The sequence below is a fragment of the Diprion similis genome, chromosome 14, assembly GCF_021155765.1.
Source record: "Diprion similis isolate iyDipSimi1 chromosome 14, iyDipSimi1.1, whole genome shotgun sequence".
Classification (NCBI taxonomy): domain Eukaryota; kingdom Metazoa; phylum Arthropoda; class Insecta; order Hymenoptera; family Diprionidae; genus Diprion; species Diprion similis.
This window is the reverse complement of record NC_060118.1, coordinates 5,995,414-6,016,047: the sequence shown is the minus strand read 5'-3', so window position 1 is coordinate 6,016,047 and position 20,634 is coordinate 5,995,414. Positions and strand designations below refer to the sequence as shown.

The following is a 20,634-nucleotide window of genomic DNA, read 5'->3' as shown; positions in this document are numbered from 1 at the left end:
TATTTTAAATTTCATTCTATTCTATTCTCCTCGCCAAACGTATGAATCTTTTTTGGTTTTAACGAACAGCGTTAAATAATTATAAACTAGTTATATTACATTAAATTTATATTATTTTTATTACGCAAAATTTTAAATTTTTCATAATAAACAAAAAAATACGTACTGACGCTTATACTTTTGCCATGTATTGATTAAAGATGTATTGAATCATTCTATAACCGTTTAAAATCTTTGTAATCATGTGAAATCAATGAATTTGCAACATCTTTTGATATTCTGTGAACTTTTTCGGAACGCTAAAGACCTTCGAAAATATCTGAAATATTTGGAATTCTCGAAATATATTGGAATCTTTCTCAATTTTTTGAAATCTTTTGAAATATTGAAAATCTTTGAAATCACCCGCAATGTCAACATTTACGAAATCATCTGAAATTTCATTAAATTTTGTATAGAGTATTAATTAAAATACACCTCGTATCGTCGCTTCATGATTTAAATAAAAGTTGAAGAAAAATACCGTCAGGAAATGACAAGATTCCAATAATCGCAACCATCCAGATTGCGTTTACTGAAATTTCGTTATATATTTATATATCGTCGACACAAATTACAAAACAGTCGATCACTGTTCAAACTGACGATGAGCAGAATTACTTGCTTCATTGCTGACTTTACGTTCAAATCTAATTTTTTAAAAAGCAAACAAACTGCTAATAATCTGTACTAACTTCAGTAATCACTAGTGAAAAATACTACAATATATTTCAAATAAATATAATACAAGTGGAACATTTTAAATTTAAAATTTTAAATATGGTGGCGCCATCGAACGTGCGGCCATTCACCGCTTTGGCGGTAACGTTACCAGCTTTGCCGTTGGGCGCTTTCTTTTTACGTCAATTTTGTGACATACACGCCACTACGTGATTTCATTGGCCTATTCCGTTCAAAACGACCAGTGAAATCACTCAGCGTATATATGTGTAGAAAAATTGATCTAAAAGGAAAGCGTCCGTTATATCCCGCGAATTCTGTACAAAGTAGAAATAACAAGACATTAGCACAAATGTAGGCCCTCATTTGTTTGGCACATTATACTAATGATTAGCTTTCGACAACTCATTTGTTAGACAGCGTTTCATGCGTAGTGTGTTATACGTTTACCTACGCATATATGGATGCACGCTCTGTCACAATTTTGTATTCCGTGATTAGTAGCGTATAAATTTCTGCTTCGCCATTGTAAACATTATAGTTTGATATTTTTCGTGACATTTCGACACTTCCATGTATGTTATAAAAATTTAATTCCCTACTTTTTGTCTGTTATAAGTTTGAGAGGGTAGGTTTCATAGTAATTTAATTTTGTGGGAAGTCCGCAAAGCTGTTTGGCCGGGCGCACTAACCTGCTAGGCATTCTGTAAGTCAGTTCATTGTTCGTGTTAGTCGGGTTCCGTTCGTGTTCTTCGTTCATCGCCGTGACGTGCGGGCGTTTTCATCATTTTCTACACTGAAAACAAAGCAGTACCGAACTTCATTGTCATTTTGATATTTAAGATAAGAACCTCCGATATGCCGAAACGAAAAAATCAAGCCCTTATCGACTCCGACAGCAGTGGAAGCGCGTCGGAAAGCGGATCTGACCTGGATAACGTAAGAATATAACCTTTACAAGCTATGCCTGCTTCGTTTTACCGCCTTTAAAAATCTCCCGTGTGACCGACTTACGAAAAAAAAAAACACACACGTACACGAGATGAGCTATCGTAAAAAACCATCTCTACATCAAAAACCCTTTTTTTCCTCCTGTAGCATCGTATAATTGAAGAATACAAACGCTCGATTGACGCAGTATTTTGAGTTGCAACACCTAACCTCAAAGCTTCAGTTTTCTACAATGATGCATTCGCTGTCAGTCGTTTTTCATTTTTTTTTTTTTTTTTTTCTATACGATAATGCATTTCTTTTTATTCTAATTTATTCTCTACGATCACGGTATTTTTCTCTTTGGTTTTTTTTCATCGATTTTCATTATTGCTTCTGAATTTTTATATATATATGTTTCACTGATTACTGCAAATAGGACTTACTCTCTCTGGCTAAGAAGAAAAAAGGTAAATCACAGGAGGACTCCCAATCCAATAATGAAGATGCTTCTCACAGTGATGTTAAACAAGCTAAGCAAGCGGACAGCGATACTTCAGACTCGGATGATGACTGGGGTGCCAAGGGTGGCTCAAAAACTAAGAAGAAAAAGCAACCTGCCAAACGTAGTAAGAGAAAAGTTACCAAATCGAGCAGCGATGATAGTGCGAGTGAAAAAGATGACGCTAAAGTATCGGAGCCCGAAGAAGGTTGGCATTTGTTTATATATCATTCAAATTTTTTTCACTAATAAGCAAACAAAATTACCAATATTTCACTCATATTCATTCTCTGTTATGAATTTTTAGTGAATCGTGTAAATGATTGAAAAGATGCCTTGAAAAAAATCCAGTTAACTACATTTCAAAAATAAATGCTGTTTTATAAGGATAAAATGCATGTTAAAGTCTGTAACAAGTGTAAAAATATTATTCATCCACTGTAGCGAATTTACGAAAGATAAGAGCAAGAACTATTCATCTATTACCATAGTAAGATTCTTTAATCGGAGTACCCTAGCAAAAATTCTTTGGATTTGATCAAGACTAGTTGGCACACTAAAATTTTTACTATATTTTGTTCAACATGTAAGAATTATCATAACTCACCGGTATCAAATATTAGTTTGCCTTCCAGATTATTTGACATAAAAATTTATAACTCTTAGGAGAAGTCTCGGATTCCGATGGAAGTGATTCGGAATCAAGTCAGGAAGAATTCAACGATGGTTATGATGATAAATTGATGGGAGATGCGGAGGATCAGGCACGTCTTGCACAGATGACAGAAAAAGAACGAGAGCAGGAAATTTTCAAGCGTATAGAACAGCGAGAAATTATGAAGACCAGGTTTGAGATTGAAAAAAAGTTGCGCCTAGCCAAGAAACAAGAGCTAAAAAAGCAAAAAGAGTCCAAAAAGAAGGATAAAAGTACAGATGAAAAGAAGTTCGATCGAGCTCCTGATCCCAAAGAGAGAAGCAAAGATCGTAAGAAGACAATCGAAGAAAAGCAAGACAAGAAATTCCATGCTATGTCACTGCTCAAGGCTAGACGTGAAGAGAAAAAAGAAAGAGGTAAACTATTCTCACAATTCATTCACACTGACAACAGTTTCAATGTTAATTGAAATTAATCCATGTACTTTATGTGTAGAAGAGAAAGAGAAGCAGAGAATAGAGTTGCAGCAGCAGCAATCCAAAGATGCTGAGGAAGAGGAACTAGAAGATGATCACAAAGGCGGTTCTAACAAGACTAAGCTCAAAGCATCAGATATTTATTCAGACGATAGTGGATCATCGGACAGCCAAGAAGAAGATGAGCCTGCAAGAGCAACATCACAACGTCGATCCTCATCCAGTGACAGCAGAGATTCAGACTCGGAGACGGACAAAAAGTAAGTATTCCACCTTTTTTGAACGAATGACTGAGGAACTGAGTTTCTAAGAAAACAACCATTTCTTAAATTTCGTAGCATCCCAAAATTTGGTACCTTTACAACTGAAATTCAAATAATAAAACAGTTAAATGTGTTATATAAAACAGTCAGTGTTTTCAAAATTTATCAAATTTATCCTGTTTTTTGCTGTCTATTGCGTTGTCAAAATATTAGACATTATTTTTTTTATTTAGCAATCTTACGCAATGTGGAATTGTCAGTAAATTGTTCAGATATACGAATAATGGAGATGTTGTAAGATTTCATCAATGAAAAATTGCGCAATTCTCTTTGAATTTCAAAACGAATATCTTTCGCGAGTATTTTCTTTATCAGTTCAAATTACCTATTTATTATTTTCCATTCTTCACAAAGCAATAAAATTTTGCAGGAATTTGAAGCTAACAAATTATTCTGACTAAATTCAATTTCAAATACAGATCTGTAACTAGCACCAAGAGCAGACCAAAGAAGCCAATTTACGTGAACACAAAGGAGGATCTAAACAAAGTTAGATTATCACGTCACAAAATGGAAAGATTTGTGCACCTTCCATTCTTCGATCGAGTCGTGCAAGGCTGTTTTGTCCGTATTGGAATTGGTAATAACAATGGTAAACCCGTTTACCGTGTCGCTGAAATTAGTGGGGTTTGCGAAACAGGTAAAATATACCAATTGGGAGGTACAAGAACCAATAAGGGATTAAAGTTGAGACACGGAGCACAGGAACGAGTTTTCCGATTAGAATTCGTATCTAATCAAGAATTCACAGAGACGGAATTCTTCAAATGGAAAGAGACATGTGCACTGCAAGGAATTTCATTGCCAACATTTGACGAAATTGAACACAAGCTGAAGGATATCAAGGAAGCGCTGGTTTATGAATTCAAAGAAGAAGATATAGAAAAAATAGTCAGAGAAAAAGAAAGATTCAAGCAAAACCCGTCCAATTATGCTATGAAGAAGGCTCAATTGATGAGAGAAAGAGACGCAGCAAATTGCAGAGGCGATGATGAAACGGCGAGTCGACTTAACCTGCAGCTTGGAGAACTGGAAGAACGGGCTTCAGAACTAGACAAAATGCGAACTGCCACTATTTCCAGTATTTCGTACATCAATGATCGCAATAGAAAGCGAAACGTTGAAGAAGCTGAGAAAGCAATCATGGTAAGCTAATTTTCACTAAATCACTTTTTCTCCTTCATACCTTGAACATATTCAGAATGCTGCATGGATTTATTTGTTTCTGTTTTTGGGATATCTCGATTTTGCATTGACTTAAAATTCCTCATTTCAACAGGAAGAAATTAAGGCTAACAAAGGTAAAAAAATAGACGATCCATTCACCAGACGGAGTACAAAGCCAAGAATGGTATTCAAGCCAGATGAAGAGGAGGTAGCTACAGTACCTAGTAATAATTCCGGGAATAAAGGAAGCCCTCAGCAAACGGATGATACGCCGACAACAAATAACGATAAGGAGAATGCCGAGGCAAAAAAGAAATCTGGAAGTGAGGATTTGTTCAACGCTCATGATTTTGACATCACGATAGATCTAGAAGTACCTTTACCTAGTAAGTAATCTGTCTCTATCAAATATTTATGTGCGGAAATGTGAGGTATATTTATATACAATTATATACTTGTCGAAAAAAATTTTTTTAGGCAACCCAGTCAGTGTTCTACCGAAACCAGTAAGCAACGTTAAAGATACGGGACCCAGGCGATCTTTAAACTTGGAGGATTATAAGAAGAAACGTGGTCTAATCTAACATTCTATACGCCTAGTATAAATATTGGAAAAATATTTAACCAATAAATTAACGTTGTGGACATGTAATTGTCAAATCATCCACGGTGATTGTAGAAGTTGGGATCGTACAATTTGAGTCGGAAAAAATTAGAGTTATTAAGGTTGCTGTTTAAATTGATGAAACTTACCTGTATCATTATTTTTTGTTTCTTTATTGACGAGGAATCTTGTACTTCACTGCTTCGTAGCAGACAAGGTTCTGGGTGGAGATTTAAAAAGTTGACTAGGTAACTGTGAAACTATACTGTATTTGGCATACATTGAGGTTTCATAAATGTGTATGGTGTAAAATAAAAAGTATGCATCACATCTCAATTATGATGGTGATGAATCAAAGAAGACATAAAAAACCAGTAACAGCGATAATAAGATGAAAATAACACTACCACATCATATATACCGTAATTGAGATTTCTCGTGTAAATCCAAATTAGACATATTTAAATTAAGAAATTTGGTAAAATACAAAACTTATTAAATAGACGAGGAAATAGATGAATATACTGAGATAATGAAATATTTAGACAATTATTTTATCGTTAATAATGTAAATTATACTTACAATATTATTATAAAAATATTTAAAATCAACGAAACGAAGAGAAAAAATATTTCTATGCAAAAACTTCTATGTGTACATGTGTTGATTGGGTTGTGCAAATGTTGATATTAGTATTATTAAAGAGTATGACGATATAATTAAATTTAAAGTACATAAACCAGGATCTTTTGATATAGATTATTTTTATTATTATTATTTCTTTTAGATTTTTCACTTCTTAACAGTACAACAAATTACAATCCGTATTCTTAATTCGATAGTTTCGAAAGACTCAGTCATTTTAATGATTCTTGGGCACGATTCCTTTGAACTGTACTGTAATTTCTTAACTTAGGCTTATTGCATTAATTAACAAAGTATAAGGAACTTGGGACATTTTCCAATTATTATTGTCATATAATAATCATGAAGAAACATCTTAGATTATTAATATTATTTAACTAAATTTTCACTGAAAAATTTTGTACTACTTCGTAAGCCGTGGCTTTCCTCTGACAATGAGATTATAATAGTGAAACTATCGGTTACTTGACTGACTGCGTAGTCTGCTAATAATACAATAGGAGACTGTTACTGTATGTAATTTAATTCGACATATGCTATATCTACTGCATATGTAAATGTTAGCCTGTAATAGTACGTAGGTATGGTATTTCATTGGCAAATAAGTGCTACCGTAAATTTAAGTTGGTGAAAAAACGACATCTTAGGTGGTTGTCAAATAATGATTAAACAATTACCTTAGTTAACTCGGAATAAAAATTATACACCACCTAATTGTTGGTTGGTATTACATTTTGGCGATCAACGCGTGTATTATGGCACAAATTCATAACACATTGTGTACCAGGAGTGCATATTGCACTTATCGTCTTTGAGGCAATAGGGGACTCATGATCTGCTACAAATAGTTATGTGACATTTTTTCGGGATGATTTGAAGACTACCACAGATGAACAATGTGTATTGCCATTGTTTTTTAAATAAAGTGCTATTTCCAAAAGCAACATCTGAGAAGTTCATTGATTATTCTAAATTTGATCAATTTAATTTTGGTAATCAAATCAAATTATTTTGCAATTTTTAATTGAAAACACACATCTAATTGAACATTTGCTGGAAAAAAATTATTCAGCGTAAAAGAAACTAATTACAAAATAATTATAAAAACAAAAAAAAAACTTTCAAGCAGTGAAAAGCAACCGAAATTACTTTGGCGAGTGTCTTTTGCATCGTCGTATCTTTTATAGGGGCATACATTTTTTTTTCTATATGGATATTCGTTAATGAAATTCTGGCATAAGTAAATCAGAGAATTGAATCAAATATCATTTTCGATTAGTCAATTATAATTCATTACTAATCGAATAGATATGATAGTGAATTAGTGATTTTTTTAACGAAATTACAGCTTTCAAAATTGACAGTTCGATGAGAAGGGTCGTGCGCACGCGGCACGAGGGTCAGCTGCACACCGCTGCCCATATAAGGTAATTTCCCCATTTCGATGGCTCTGATTGGCCAAACAAAATGATACATCATACCGATGACTATTTAGCAACTATTGGCGAAAATCCATTCCGCCAGATTTCAGGGCCCAATTTGGCGACCGAGTCACGGCGGTATCATCCCTAAGTTAAAGTTTGATCGTAATCAAAACGTGGGTGAGTTCTCAGATGGATACTGCGACTAAAAAATAGTGATTCTATATACTACTGACGTAACCGTGCTACGCCACTGCGCGGCGAAAAGTAGTCCTACCGGCGTGTACGTGAGACACGATATGCGTAAATAATTTCAACTGTTCCGCCAAATGAGACACGAAAATAACGCGTCATCTGTATAATCCACGAATACAAATCCCCTGGACGTAAATACTTGGACTGATTGCAAATGAGCGAAAAAAATAACGACAGATATCAGCCGAATTGGAATCCGTCTTAACAGCCAATCAGGAGCCGTCACGCGCATTGATACATAAGGAAAGGAAACTCCCTTCCCGTCTGAGCGCGACCCCCAACCGGACAGAGCGATCCAGTTCCACTCCGATCGAGATCCCGTGAAAGTGGTGAAAAGTGCTTATTTATTTGGCTTCTTGGATTCCGTGAGGTTTCAAAATGGTAAATACTTATTTATGCATAAATTTATTCCACATAGACGCGGTACGTTATCTCGGCAATTGCGTACTTGAATAGTTAATTTTCCTACGTTTACCCGGACGATCACGCCGGTCGCCATTTATACCGTTGCCTTTAGTACCCGAGCCGCAATTCTTGCATGCATCCCGGTTAACGGATATCGAGCGTGAATACCGGCGGTAGTCCAGGGCTAAACGCTTGTTCCCCGCTTTCCCAATTTTTAGCACTTGAAATATGTCATTAATCGCAATGAAGATTTCGGTTAAAAATCGCCGCAAGTTCTCGGAGATAAATTCTCACTTCAGGCAGTATCGAGGTTGGGATTTTCCTTCTCTCTCGTCTTTCCTTCCTCCTCTTCCAGGACACGCTGATACGATGAATCACTTCACTTTTGTATGTATGTACGAACATGTCATTTGGCAGCCCGCTCACTCACTCACTCACTGTAACATGATCAGACTTTCCGGGAAAATTCGTCACGCTAGAGTTGGGATATGAATCAACTCTCATCCGTTCCTCAAATCGGAACGACGGCCGAATTGCTGATTAAAAAATATTTAATATCTTCTTATTTTCTATTCCCTATCTTTGATTTTCTGTACACGTTACCTATCATACGAGAAGTACGAAATCAATAGGTGATCTCAATACACCGCCCTGTTACTTCAAATTTAAAACTCTCCAACCGCACGGTTACGAGATTATCCAGCGGTTATTTCCACGTCAGATGATTAATCAGAGCGTAATATAATATGTATGTAAGCACATTTAACGGCATTATTCATCACCGCCTCATTTGACACATCGTTCCATAAATTAAATCGATGTATGTACTCCTATTCCGCAGAATATGGACAATAAACAAACGGAACAACGAATTAGCCCAGTATATACTCGAACAAAAACGCACATACTTATTTGACAGATGAAGAAATACGTAAATAATTACAAGTATATCTGGTTATTTACTGATAAGAACGAGACGCCCATACCAAAGCCTGCATGCTCTTCGACGATTATAAGTAGAATGGAAAAAATTACCTCCTTGCTTTCCATTATCACTATTCAATTTTTTGCCCTTGTAAAGCTTCGATTTACTTTTAAATTTTTAAATTTAAATAAACATCAAGGTAGCCGGTTTGCGATAACCGGCTGAGTATTTTGCGCCTTAAGGTCTCGGTGTAAGTGGTCAGTCGAGACGAACGAAAAGTTCAATGACATTTTGCAACGTGGCTTTTTCACGTTTCAACTTAACGCAATCCAACGGCCCCGCGGCGGCTAGTATGAATCACCTTTCGTCTGACCTTGCAGAAGCTTTTAATGCCCTAAGGGTGCCGCCGCCCCTCCGTCGCCTCTCGCCCTTACTTTTCACCCTCCCTTTCACCCTACCGGACTCGCAATATCGATCGCATCTAACTGCATTCTACGTTACGTACAGACATACAAACATGAGTCGTGAGTCGCAAAAACTGAGAACAACCCTCCTGAAAACCAACCCCGAAAAATCACGTGCATGCGTAATGTATGCTTGTTATCTACTTAGCACGCTTTTGCATGATTCATGCTTAGGAGAAATCGTTATTTCGCAATTTTTCAACTCTTTTAATTTCAATGAACCTCAATAAAGCAAAACATACTCATATTTTTCAACCTTTGTTCCTTCAAAATCATTGTAAAAAATTTTTTTTACCAATGGTTCATTACGATAACGATAACGATAACGTTACCAACATCCATTGACTGCCAATGAGTCACTCGGAACAATGGGAGTGTTGCGCGGTTGTCTACTTGCACCTCGATAGTCACTTATTCCTAAAGTATTTGTTGCCTTTAAACATCCATATTGGCGATCATATCTTCGAATATGAAATTAATCGATCGTTGTAATGTTCTTTTTTTTTTCTTCTTTTCTTTTCTTTTTTTACCTCTTTGTTATCCGCTATCTTTGCTGATACCTTATAAGCAGTGTAGTATTATCTACGTATTGTTTATATAAACGAACGCTTACACCGGAATTCTTATTTGCGATTAATGATAATGAAAAGAACAATGGCAAATGATACAAGCTTCTTTTCTCTGCATAATTATTGCGAAACAAATATGGTAAATTTTTATATTCTACTCCATGATCGAATAGGTTCGTCGCGATCATTTTGCTGCTGCTGCTGCTGCTGCTGGTATTACGTATATATATGCAACAACGCAAACTGTTCGCACGATGTTACTCAATTACCGTGATCTCAAAATTTATAAATATTTCTAGAGGGCAGTGGGCGCTTTTCCACTTGGCTCGCTTGAAACCGAATATTATTTATAATGCCGATCGAGTTGGCGTCTCTGGACCAACTGTTGATTTCCTATATCTTGGATATGCGGTAACCGATGAATTTGTTTTCGCCTCAGAAACCAACAAATTTACGCGGATAATACGATTTAATTTCGATAAACTGATTCATTTCAGTGGTTAATAAAAACAAGAAATAATAATAGGGCGTTTTATACGCTAACTTGTTATCTCGAATACATCGTAACATATAATATAATGTAACGTAAAGAATGAATACACAAAAGCTTCTAATAACGGTACTGCAAATCCTTTGATATAAGCTTGTATAGTTTGGGATAGAGATTTAATTTTATCTCTGTGGAACGTGCGAAAGACGACGGACTGGCTGGACTAGAAGTAGGTAGACAAACAAAAATAAAACCTTCCCACGCGGGAATTTGACGCTAAAAGAGAAACGAACGATCTATTTCCAAAGTTATTTTCTCATCCCTCTTGAGAAACTGTAGAAGCAGGCGTTAACCACAGGTTCTATCACTCGCTTTACGAAAAATAATCATACATATACTCGGCAATTTCCATTCCTGGATCTATTTTGTTTTTACGATTTCACAACCGTTCCGCGTAATTATCAATTACACTCTTTACATTTTTTTGCTCATCTACCTATAACTATAACCTTTCATCATTTTTTTTTTTTTTTCTTTTGTTTTTGTTTCTTTATCACATTTACGCTATCGAGTTGGTGACTCTGTCCTAGAGAGTTTCGGAATTCACTCTAAGAGTGCGTTCCGATATTAGCTCCCAGTGCTTTGGACAACTTTTTTTTTCTATTGTTTCTTTATCGCTTTTAGGCTGCCGAGTTCGTGTCTAACTCGAACTCTGTCCTAGGGAGTTTCGGAACTCACTCTTAGGGTGGGTTCTAATATTAGCTCCCAGTGCTTTTGAAAACTTTTTTTTCTTGTTTATCGCTTTTATGCTGCCGAGTTCGTGACCAGCTGTGCTTCTGTTCTAGGGAGTTTTTAGCGCTGCCAGTTAGTTTCGGAACGCACTCTAAGTACGCGGCATAAACTAGACGATGAACCTGATTGCAAAATTTTATTCGCGTGCGCCGTGTGTCGATGACCTTCGAAACTTGACCGTATTTGGTATCCCATTAATAAAGATCGCTGATCCTTTAGCGGTGGCTTTGTATGCACGTATACATCTATCTATTCATGTGTACGTTGTACATACGTAGATTCTAGCTCGGGGTCTGGCAGTAATTTGATAGGAATTGTCACAACGCGCAATGCTTGTCCTGCGTCATCCGGCGTTCGGAAATATTTTACATTGCTAAAAGTTGTTAAATTATGTTGTATACCGACTGCTGATATGCCATTTTTTTTTTAATTTTCCATTGTTATTTCCAGAACACACATGAATGCAGTAATTTATCAAGGAATCTGGAGTTTCTTTATTACGCTTAGCGTAAATTAATAAAATTCGAGTTTTTTTTATTTCTTTACTTCACAATATAAATTTGAACGAATGCTTGATTAGCGAAATTGAAGAACAATTTTCAGTATTTTCTCTGTTTGGGCGTGGTTAAAGATCGTCGGTATAAACATAGGTATAATCAATTAAAAAAGCGGAAATTGAACTTTCAGCGTTTATCGTATATTTCAATGATATATTACGTAAACATGTGATAGAAATCGTGATAAAAACGAAGATAAACTTAGTATTGTTGAACGTTACATGATAAATTAAATCAAAAATCCCTATTTTACAGCTTTGAAATGACTGAAGGAGTTGATGAGTTTTCAAAATATAAATATGTTTTGTTGTTTCATAATAATTTGTTAAATTTTCAACAATCTTAATGTTGAGAAATGAAGATTTTTTCTTTAAAAAGTAAACGAATGCACAGTTACGTTAATGTTATGAACTGTAACGTCATCGGTATTGACGTAAATCAATTAGATGACAATGATTGATTTTTTTTCAGTGAATTAAAATGAACTAAAGTAATGATTAAAAAAAAAGACCAAATGATTCAAAAGACTATTTTTCGAAAAGTTTCTGTCCGCTTTTCCAAGAATTACCGCAACTGACTAATCTCTAACTGATAACTTACCACTGCTCTTCTTCTTCTTCTTCTTCTTTGTTTTTGGTGGGGAATATGAAAAACAATGTTTCATTATGCTACAGGGAATATTTTGCCTTATTCATTTAAGTAAAAATGAATAAACGAGTAAATAATAAAATAATGTGATCGATGATTGCAGGCATCTGGTGTGACTGTAGCAGACGCCTGCAAGACGACGTACGAGGAAATAAAGAAGGACAAGAAACATCGGTATGTAATCTTCCATATCAAAGATGAGAAGCAGATCGACGTAGAAGTGATTGCACCCCGAGAAGCAACCTACGATGCTTTCCTCGAAGATCTTCAAAAGGGCGGTCCTGAAGAATGCCGTTATGGTCTATTCGATTTTGAATATACCCATCAATGTCAGGGAACCTCAGAGGTAAAGCCTCATTCAACGACAAGTTGAAAATTTCTATTTATTCAAGATAATTTTTGCATAACATTGTTATAATAATAATTTGTTTTCATAATCGCATGGTATTTGTCGTTTCCTTTGCTACGATTGTCGAATTAACAAGATAAGTGTAGCCAATATTATCATATTTTAGTTTTCAGCTTTTTATTCTGAGTAAGACTATTTAGTAGCGATATGGTTGTGGTTGAAAATTTTTTTATTTTTTACAATTCTTGATTAATTTATTGCTATAAAAAGCAAAGCCAAAACCCGATGATTATAAGCAATTAAAAGTGGTTTATATTTTGTTAATCGAGGCATCATTTCACACGGTTTCATATTGTGTGCATAATTTGGACAACATGCCAATTGTACAATACTTGTGTCTAACAATATTACAAGTAGAATCAGAGTCGAATCTAAAATTATTAGCATGTTGTGGTAATGTTGCTTCACAGTTACGTTATCGATATTTATATTCTATCCTGCGATGTGACGAATGTGATCATAAGATATATTAATTTTACATTGAAAATACCGTTTGAATTTACGTTACCGATGCACAGTAATCACTAAATATATTTTTATTTCTTTGTCCGCACTAGGCTTCCAAGAAACAAAAACTTTTCCTGATGTCGTGGTGCCCCGATACTGCTAGAGTTAAGAAGAAGATGTTGTACTCTAGCTCATTTGACGCCCTGAAAAAGTCTTTGGTTGGTGTGCACAAGTCTGTTCAAGCAACGGACCTAGCAGAAGCATCCGAAGAGGCCGTTGAAGAGAAACTTCGAGCCAATGACCGGAATTAAAAAGACTAATTCCAATAACCCAAAAAATAATAATTATTATTAAATAAAGAAGAAACAAAAAAATCCCTTACCCCATATATCGCTCTGTACTCTACCATCAAACGTTTCAGGGGTTCACCTTTTACATATTATTCACTCTTCAACCAATTATTATTGGATATCATGCTACATACATTTATTATTCAGCAAGAGGGGAGGGGGGGATGTGAAGGATTGATTGATGGGTACAGGCTTCGATTGATTACAAGGAAGGGCGTAGCAAACGAGTGGAAACATTTTTTTTCATATTGTGAACGTTGTGTGAATCTGTCTGATATACATAATAATAATAATATTAATTAATATTCTGCTATTACAATTAAAGATAATGTAATAATTATTATTATTGAGTTATGAAAAGCAGTCAAGAAGAAAAAAAAAAATTAAAAAAGGGGGGGAAGAAAATGTATGCAACATTTAAAGAGGAAAAAAAAAAATTGACTCAACAAATCAATTGAACTGCAGTAAGCGTAATTGACAAGAATGTTTCGTTTTTGTCACAGGCTGTATAATGTTTAAATTAAACTCATTTCATAATGATTCGATGTGTTTTGTTTCGACCACACCTGCACATGGAGTGACTTTTCGAGTGACATCGTGTACATATTAGAACTGGAAATTTTTTTATCATCACTGAAGACTGATTAACTGTTTTCTTCACTCGCAATCAATAAACCATTTCCTGGTTTCGAACTACTTATCAAAGAACATAATCTAAGTGGGTTTGTTAGTGGTATACTGCAAAGAACCGCGTAGTGTTACAGAGAGTGAAAAATTCAATATTCATCACATCTCTTGAACTTTCTAACTTTAGTCTGCCTATCTCTTTCTTTGCTAAATTGGCATTTGCATTATCACGCTTATAAGTCAATTCGCTACGAATAAATTATCTTCCTATTCTAAGACCAGATGAAAGGGGAATGCTACTGGAATATCTAAGCCCGACGTTTCTGCATAGTATTATACAGGCATTTCGCTACTTACTTTTGGCCCTTAAAGAATAGGAACAATCAATGCATGAAAAGTTTATGGGAATGCATATTAAAATTTTTGATAAGGTGGAGACCAAAGATGTTGAAGACTTTCCAGTTCAATTTTTTTTTTTTAGCAATATTTAGGCTGACACAGTAATTTGTTGTTGGACTCTAAACAGCTATATATGAACAATGGATGTCTTCGTTTTGGAAAAAAATTGAAATCCCTTTTTTCCATATTTATGAGTCATTTTTTTTAGTATTCTTGACTCATTCTAACGTGATATTTTGAATAATCCACTGTTCTTCTCAATTTTGCATTGTATTTTCAGGATTCATGCAAAGACCATCTTTTAGGCTCAATCATCTTTAACCATCTTTCGGTTGTCAAAAAAAAGGAAAAAAATTTAAAATAACTGCCTCTTTTATTACATTCGATCTCGATATTTTTGCTACTTGCGTAAAAAAAATTGCAATTACCCATCAGCACACTAGATTTCGTCTAATGCGAGGATATTGAAAGAATTTTTTAAAGGAATTGAAAATATTAAAATATCGAAATTTCACTACCGGGGAATTAGATTTCTGAAAAAGAGAAATATGAAAATTGACAAACGCTGTTTAAATCAGGTTTGAATTTGTAGCTTCGTTTTTGTTTTTGGGTCGAACCGTTGACTGAAGAATATATCTTCAGTCGTTTTCAGTCAACGGTGAAACGGAACATGAATGATTTGTTTCGAATTACCCGCGAGTCTGGACAGGAACAGGATATGTAAGCATCCTTAGATCATTCAGAACACGCTGATTGGCCGGTAGAACGAGTGCGAATAATTATGGTGTATCCATTTTTCGCGAGAACGAAAAGCGTGTTTCGGCAACTTAGTTTACTTAGTCGGTTTCCAGTCAGTGCTTCCTTAACAAATGAAAATCGCACGATGCGGAACGTGGAAATCAAAGCTAAAATACGAGACAGAGAGGACATCACGTCAAAAGCGAAAATCCTGAGTAATTCCCAGGGAACTGTAATCAAACAGCACGATACATTCTTCAGAGTGCCAATCGGCCGCCTGAAACTACGAAAATTTGAAGTAAAAATTTATTGTTTACAAAATTCTTAACCCCAAATGTTTAGACTGATAGCAATTTGGTGATAATCAGTTATCACACTGACATTGAATCTTTCAGTGATGAACGTTACTGTACATACATATAAACATACGTCGCTTATTCTTCTTTCATTTGCCGGTTGAACTAAAGCGCTTTTAAAAATACATGCATCGAACATTACGAATTTCGAACGTGACGCGACCGTTAGCGTTAGCGTCCACTCGATCATTTTGAAATTTCAAACCATCGACCTGGATAAAATATTGCAACGCTTTTGAGATCAATCTGTCGTTGTCAAAGCATATTTGAAGTAGTCTCATACATTTTTTCACTTAAGAGTATGAATAAGTCTTCGACTTATTGGAATAATTTTTGAAACTAATCAAACACGCCCCTTCCAGTATGCAATATGAAAAATACATATACAGTTGTAAATCGAATTTTTTTTAAATTTGTTTTTACACGTGTCTCAATTCTTTCGATGCTATATAGGATCCACGATGTCTGAAATTTACAGTAGATTAGTTCTTTTTAGCTAACTCATGATTTCTTTACGTCCAGTTTCACAAATATGACTTAAACTTATTTCAGCGAGCAATTTATCAATGAATGACAAAGCTTCTTCAATTAAATTTAATTGTTGAATATCTTTGAGCAACTTCACCAGTAGTAACAAGAATTAATTAAAGCAAATGTAATTATAGACACGTCTACAAACATTCACATCAAATAATTAATTCGATTTTTCTTCTTTTTTTATTGACAAATGAATAAACCTCTTAGAATGATACCTGTATCTATTATTGATAGGATGGTTCTGGGGATCTCATTTACTATGACAGACCAGATACCGAAGGCCCGAAGCTCAGTAACTTTTCTAAAACTACAGTGTGCAAAGCAGATGTCCAAGGCATAGCAGAAGTACTGAAAAACTCTAACGGAGTTATCGGTATAATCCAAAAGCTCAGGGTGCTGTACCTTGTCGGTCAAACCAGAGTCCATATCGACAATGTAGATGGTTTGGGTGATTTTATGGAACTTGAGGTACGTACGGATGAATTGTATCATCAAGATACTTGATATTCCGAATTCAGCCTTATTCTCTTTATAAACACTTCGAAGTATTTTGATGTATTGTATAAGAAACATTGCAGCTTTTTAATATATAATTCACACAAAAATGCCATTCAAAGTCTTGAAACTAGTCGTTCAATTTTTCAAGTGAAATTGACCCTCGCGTTGGGCTGTAGGATTGATTGAAAAAGCTGGTACTTTGATTAATTAAGAGCTCTATTAATCGAATAATTGGAAATACAGTTTAACCAATCGATTGGAAAAACGGCAAAACTAAATTTTTGATTAATTGAGTCGTAGAAAAAAGAATTAACCGAAGTTTATCACTAACTAATTAATCGCATGAACCCACCCTCGAGATAAACTGTCTAACTATTACATAATCACAATGTTGAGTGAAACACTTCAATTAAGAATGAATACCAATTGAGTTGATAACGGTATTTCTAGTTACGTGTCAATAGTATAAATACAAAATTGTACTCGTGCATATCTGTTGATTGTGATACGTTCGTATTATGGGGATATAAACGTACACATACTGTATAAACCCTTCTTTGTAATAACCACAGTCATTGCACAATGTTAGGTGGTCCTTACCGATGACCAGTCGCTGGAAGATGGACAAAAAATAGCTAATGAATTGATGGCCAAACTGGGTGTTCAACAAGATGATTTAATCGCTGGTGCTTACTTAGATATGAAAACCACAAGTAATTGAATGATCTTGATTCAACAATGAACACTTATTCGTATATGTCGATATATAAGGCAGTCTATTTTTTATAATACAAATGCCTAATAATTTGCTATTTGCAAACCACAATAAAACAACAATTTAAGACTCATAAGAACCATGACTTGTAATTTTACAGTTATTTCGATGCATCAACTCCAGCAATAGCTTGTAAAGATGTGAAGTAAGAAGCTGTAGTGGCCAAAAGCTAGAAACACAAATTTAATGTATACATGAACAGTTGGGGTCAACTTATACAATATTGATTGTACTGTGTTGAATTATTTCAAACTCACAGAACCATAATTTTGTAGAATAAGAGGCTTCACTCGTGCGCCCTGTAGTTTTGGTAGTGCTGCGCAGCGCAACATAATTGAAAAGATAGATTTTCGATGGTTGGGTGGCATTGATTCCCACGAACTACAATAGGCTGCCAACCCTACAGCATTCGCCTAAAAATATAACGAATGTTTACTTATGGTCACGAATACAGCAAGTACAGTAGAAGTAATATCTTGAGTATGCAAAATTAACCATATTCGATTGTAATGTATTTAATGATTTGATTATGCTCACCTCAGTGACGAGGATATCACCTGGCACAAAGTAAAAGAGTAATTCCAGTAGAACACAGCATACCAGACAAGAGAATGTAAATTTCGAATTGAGTGATTGTTCAGCTACCTTTGTAAGACAATAAACAGAGAGTGTGTCAATCATGGGCAACTGTTCATGTTCACATTGAACTGATAATAAAGTCAAGGAGTATACATATAATATACTTATTCATATGCTGTCACGAAACTGTTGAAAATTTTTACTTTAAATCCATGCCATAAAGGGGATAAAGCAACTTGTGTCAAAAACTTCAGAACCATTTTCTTGACATGATATAATAAGCAATACCAAGCACAGTATAATGTAATTCAGTTATGTTATTTATGTTATATATTTATGACTCTTTGAAAAAACTTACGTTTGTAATTTGTAATCCAGCGCAACATATCATTATTACAGATGTAAGAAATAGTACCAGTAATATCCATGTATGTATATCATTTATGTCCCGTATTGAACTGTGGAAAAAATAATTGTTTTACGTGTTGAAATAATCCTGAAAAGGTAATACAAATTCTAAAAAGATCCACTCACTTGAACACTCGACAATGCAGGTCCACTAATTTTTTTATTTTTTTGTTGTATGCCACAATCGGTTTATCATTACATTCATTTTTTCCGTGGTTTTCTTCATACTTCATCGACTCCATTTCCGACTGGTTCAAACTTTTTAATATATCTTGCATGACTTTGTATCGTGCACAGCAACAAAATACGAGGAGACCAAAAGTCACATCTACTCCGGAGCAAAGCCAAGACATGACAATGACGCACAGTTGATGTAAATAAGCAATACTATAGTAAAAGGTTGATTGTTTGTAGTCGAAAGGATACCATGCTGTTATTGGCAGATCTTTGTCAGCCTTAAAGAATGGTACCAGAAAATAATCTGTAGCTAGTAGGAATATTGTAGTTGTGTATGTCAGGTAAACAAGGTTACAAGTACTTGCGTACCCCTCAAGATGGTTTCTTAAGCGTGGAGAACCATTCTTTATCATATGATTTACATCCATCAAGAGTTTGCATAACTTCTCTCTATGAATTCTGTACATTACCACCTTGATTGTTAATTGTAGAAATGCAAGCTGCAGAAAAGATGAACTTGTAAATGTGGCATATTTTACAATGTGTGATTCGACACGTTACCTGTGTACTGACGTGTTCGGCGATAAACTGCGAGCTTATTGAATTCTGATAGACATATACGAATATTTGGAGAAACATTAAAGTAGCAGTAAAGAATATTAGCATAAAGTGAGCAAGGTTTATTGTTTTTGTTACAACTGAAGCTTCTGAGGGTAGCGGCCAAAAAGATAATCCTCTTAAAAAAATGCTTATGTACCACAGAGAGGTTTCAAGTTTGATGATCATAATTCTTGATGAATTTAACGAACTGACTGAGGAAAATGGAAAGTGTTCGAAGTGGAAAAGGGAGAACTGATCATAAGTTTTCTCAAAGAATCCAACACATTTGAGACACGTTGAACTGTTTCTCAGATTGAGTCTTCTGGACACGCCAAGTGATGGCTGGATGAAAAATGCAAGATGAAATCACACAGTGTGAGGGTTGACTGAGAAAATTACTGTTATTGTAAGTCAGGAGGAAAAACCTGTTATTATGTGCCTTCAGTCATCCTGAATTATAGAGGATGTAGTTGAATTGTAAAGTTTTCATCCCTGCTATTTCATGTCACCTGTGTATTCATGAATATCTTAAAAACGAAAGAACTATTATTTTCGTGAAAGCTCTGCGATATAGAGTCGGGATATCTACTAAGCAGAGATGGAGACACAGGTATTCGCTTTACCAAACTAATAATTTCACAGTCAAAATTGTCTTATTCAATAGAGAAAAAATTGATTTTCTCAACAAGATACAATCAACCGTAAGAGCGTTGCACATAGCATGCGAGACTACGAAATGGGAGGACTTGAATTCAAATGATGGGTCATATCCATCAAGCGCTGAATTGAACAGTTGAGGTTCGAACTTGGTCCTGCCACACTTAGGGAAAGTTTTTTCACAGTTTTCCTAATCCTCTGTGTGAATACGGATGTTTCTAATGAATATCTTGAGATTGCTGCAGTTGCATAATAGTGGTGACTAACCCATGCCTACCTCACCCTGTACGAACTGTTCGCTTATGGGCACATACAAACATATAGAGGGACTGAAAGTGATTATTATTATTATTGTGTTATAAAAGAAATTGATGTATAGTGTACATAATGGTTTTACAAAAAAATATTCATAACTTCATATAACAAATATAATACATACAAAATTCTTGTTTATCGCACTGCTATTAAAATCAAAGATATGTACTTAGGAACGCGAAAATCAGAAGTAACCATACTATAAAAAATATA

At 35.0% G+C, this 20,634-nt stretch overlaps 4 protein-coding genes across 4 annotated transcripts; 3 read left to right on the top strand and 1 right to left on the bottom strand.

Annotated features, from left to right (window-relative positions):
• Positions 1–1,321: 1,321 nt before the first annotated feature.
• LOC124414559 (RNA polymerase-associated protein Rtf1) lies at positions 1,322–6,967 on the top strand. Its single transcript, XM_046895523.1, has 7 exons — positions 1,322–1,659; positions 2,090–2,360; positions 2,819–3,223; positions 3,303–3,543; positions 4,026–4,752; positions 4,886–5,159; positions 5,251–6,967. Exons 1-7 carry the CDS (start codon positions 1,579–1,581, stop codon positions 5,355–5,357), a joined length of 2,106 nt encoding a protein of 701 aa, XP_046751479.1. The 5' UTR covers positions 1,322–1,578; the 3' UTR covers positions 5,358–6,967.
• Positions 6,968–7,924: 957 nt separating this feature from the next.
• LOC124414569 (cofilin/actin-depolymerizing factor homolog) lies at positions 7,925–14,295 on the top strand. Its single transcript, XM_046895541.1, has 3 exons — positions 7,925–8,080; positions 12,653–12,895; positions 13,516–14,295. Exons 1-3 carry the CDS (start codon positions 8,078–8,080, stop codon positions 13,714–13,716), a joined length of 447 nt encoding a protein of 148 aa, XP_046751497.1. The 5' UTR covers positions 7,925–8,077; the 3' UTR covers positions 13,717–14,295.
• A 1,269-nt stretch (positions 14,296–15,564) lies between these two features.
• Positions 15,565–17,764, top strand: LOC124414567. The gene is made up of 3 exons (XM_046895538.1): positions 15,565–15,817; positions 16,647–16,880; positions 17,500–17,764. Exons 1-3 carry the CDS (start codon positions 15,665–15,667, stop codon positions 17,629–17,631), a joined length of 519 nt encoding a protein of 172 aa, XP_046751494.1. The 5' UTR covers positions 15,565–15,664; the 3' UTR covers positions 17,632–17,764.
• On the bottom strand, positions 17,716–19,708 carry LOC124414453 (odorant receptor Or1-like). Its single transcript, XM_046895400.1, has 6 exons — positions 19,411–19,708; positions 18,799–19,349; positions 18,623–18,722; positions 18,223–18,330; positions 17,943–18,098; positions 17,716–17,854 (listed from the first exon to the last, which is right to left on the bottom strand). The coding sequence occupies exons 1-6, from the start codon at positions 19,633–19,635 to the stop codon at positions 17,786–17,788; spliced, it is 1,209 nt and encodes a 402-aa protein (XP_046751356.1). The 5' UTR covers positions 19,636–19,708; the 3' UTR covers positions 17,716–17,785.
• Between the last annotated feature and the right edge of the window lie 926 nt (positions 19,709–20,634).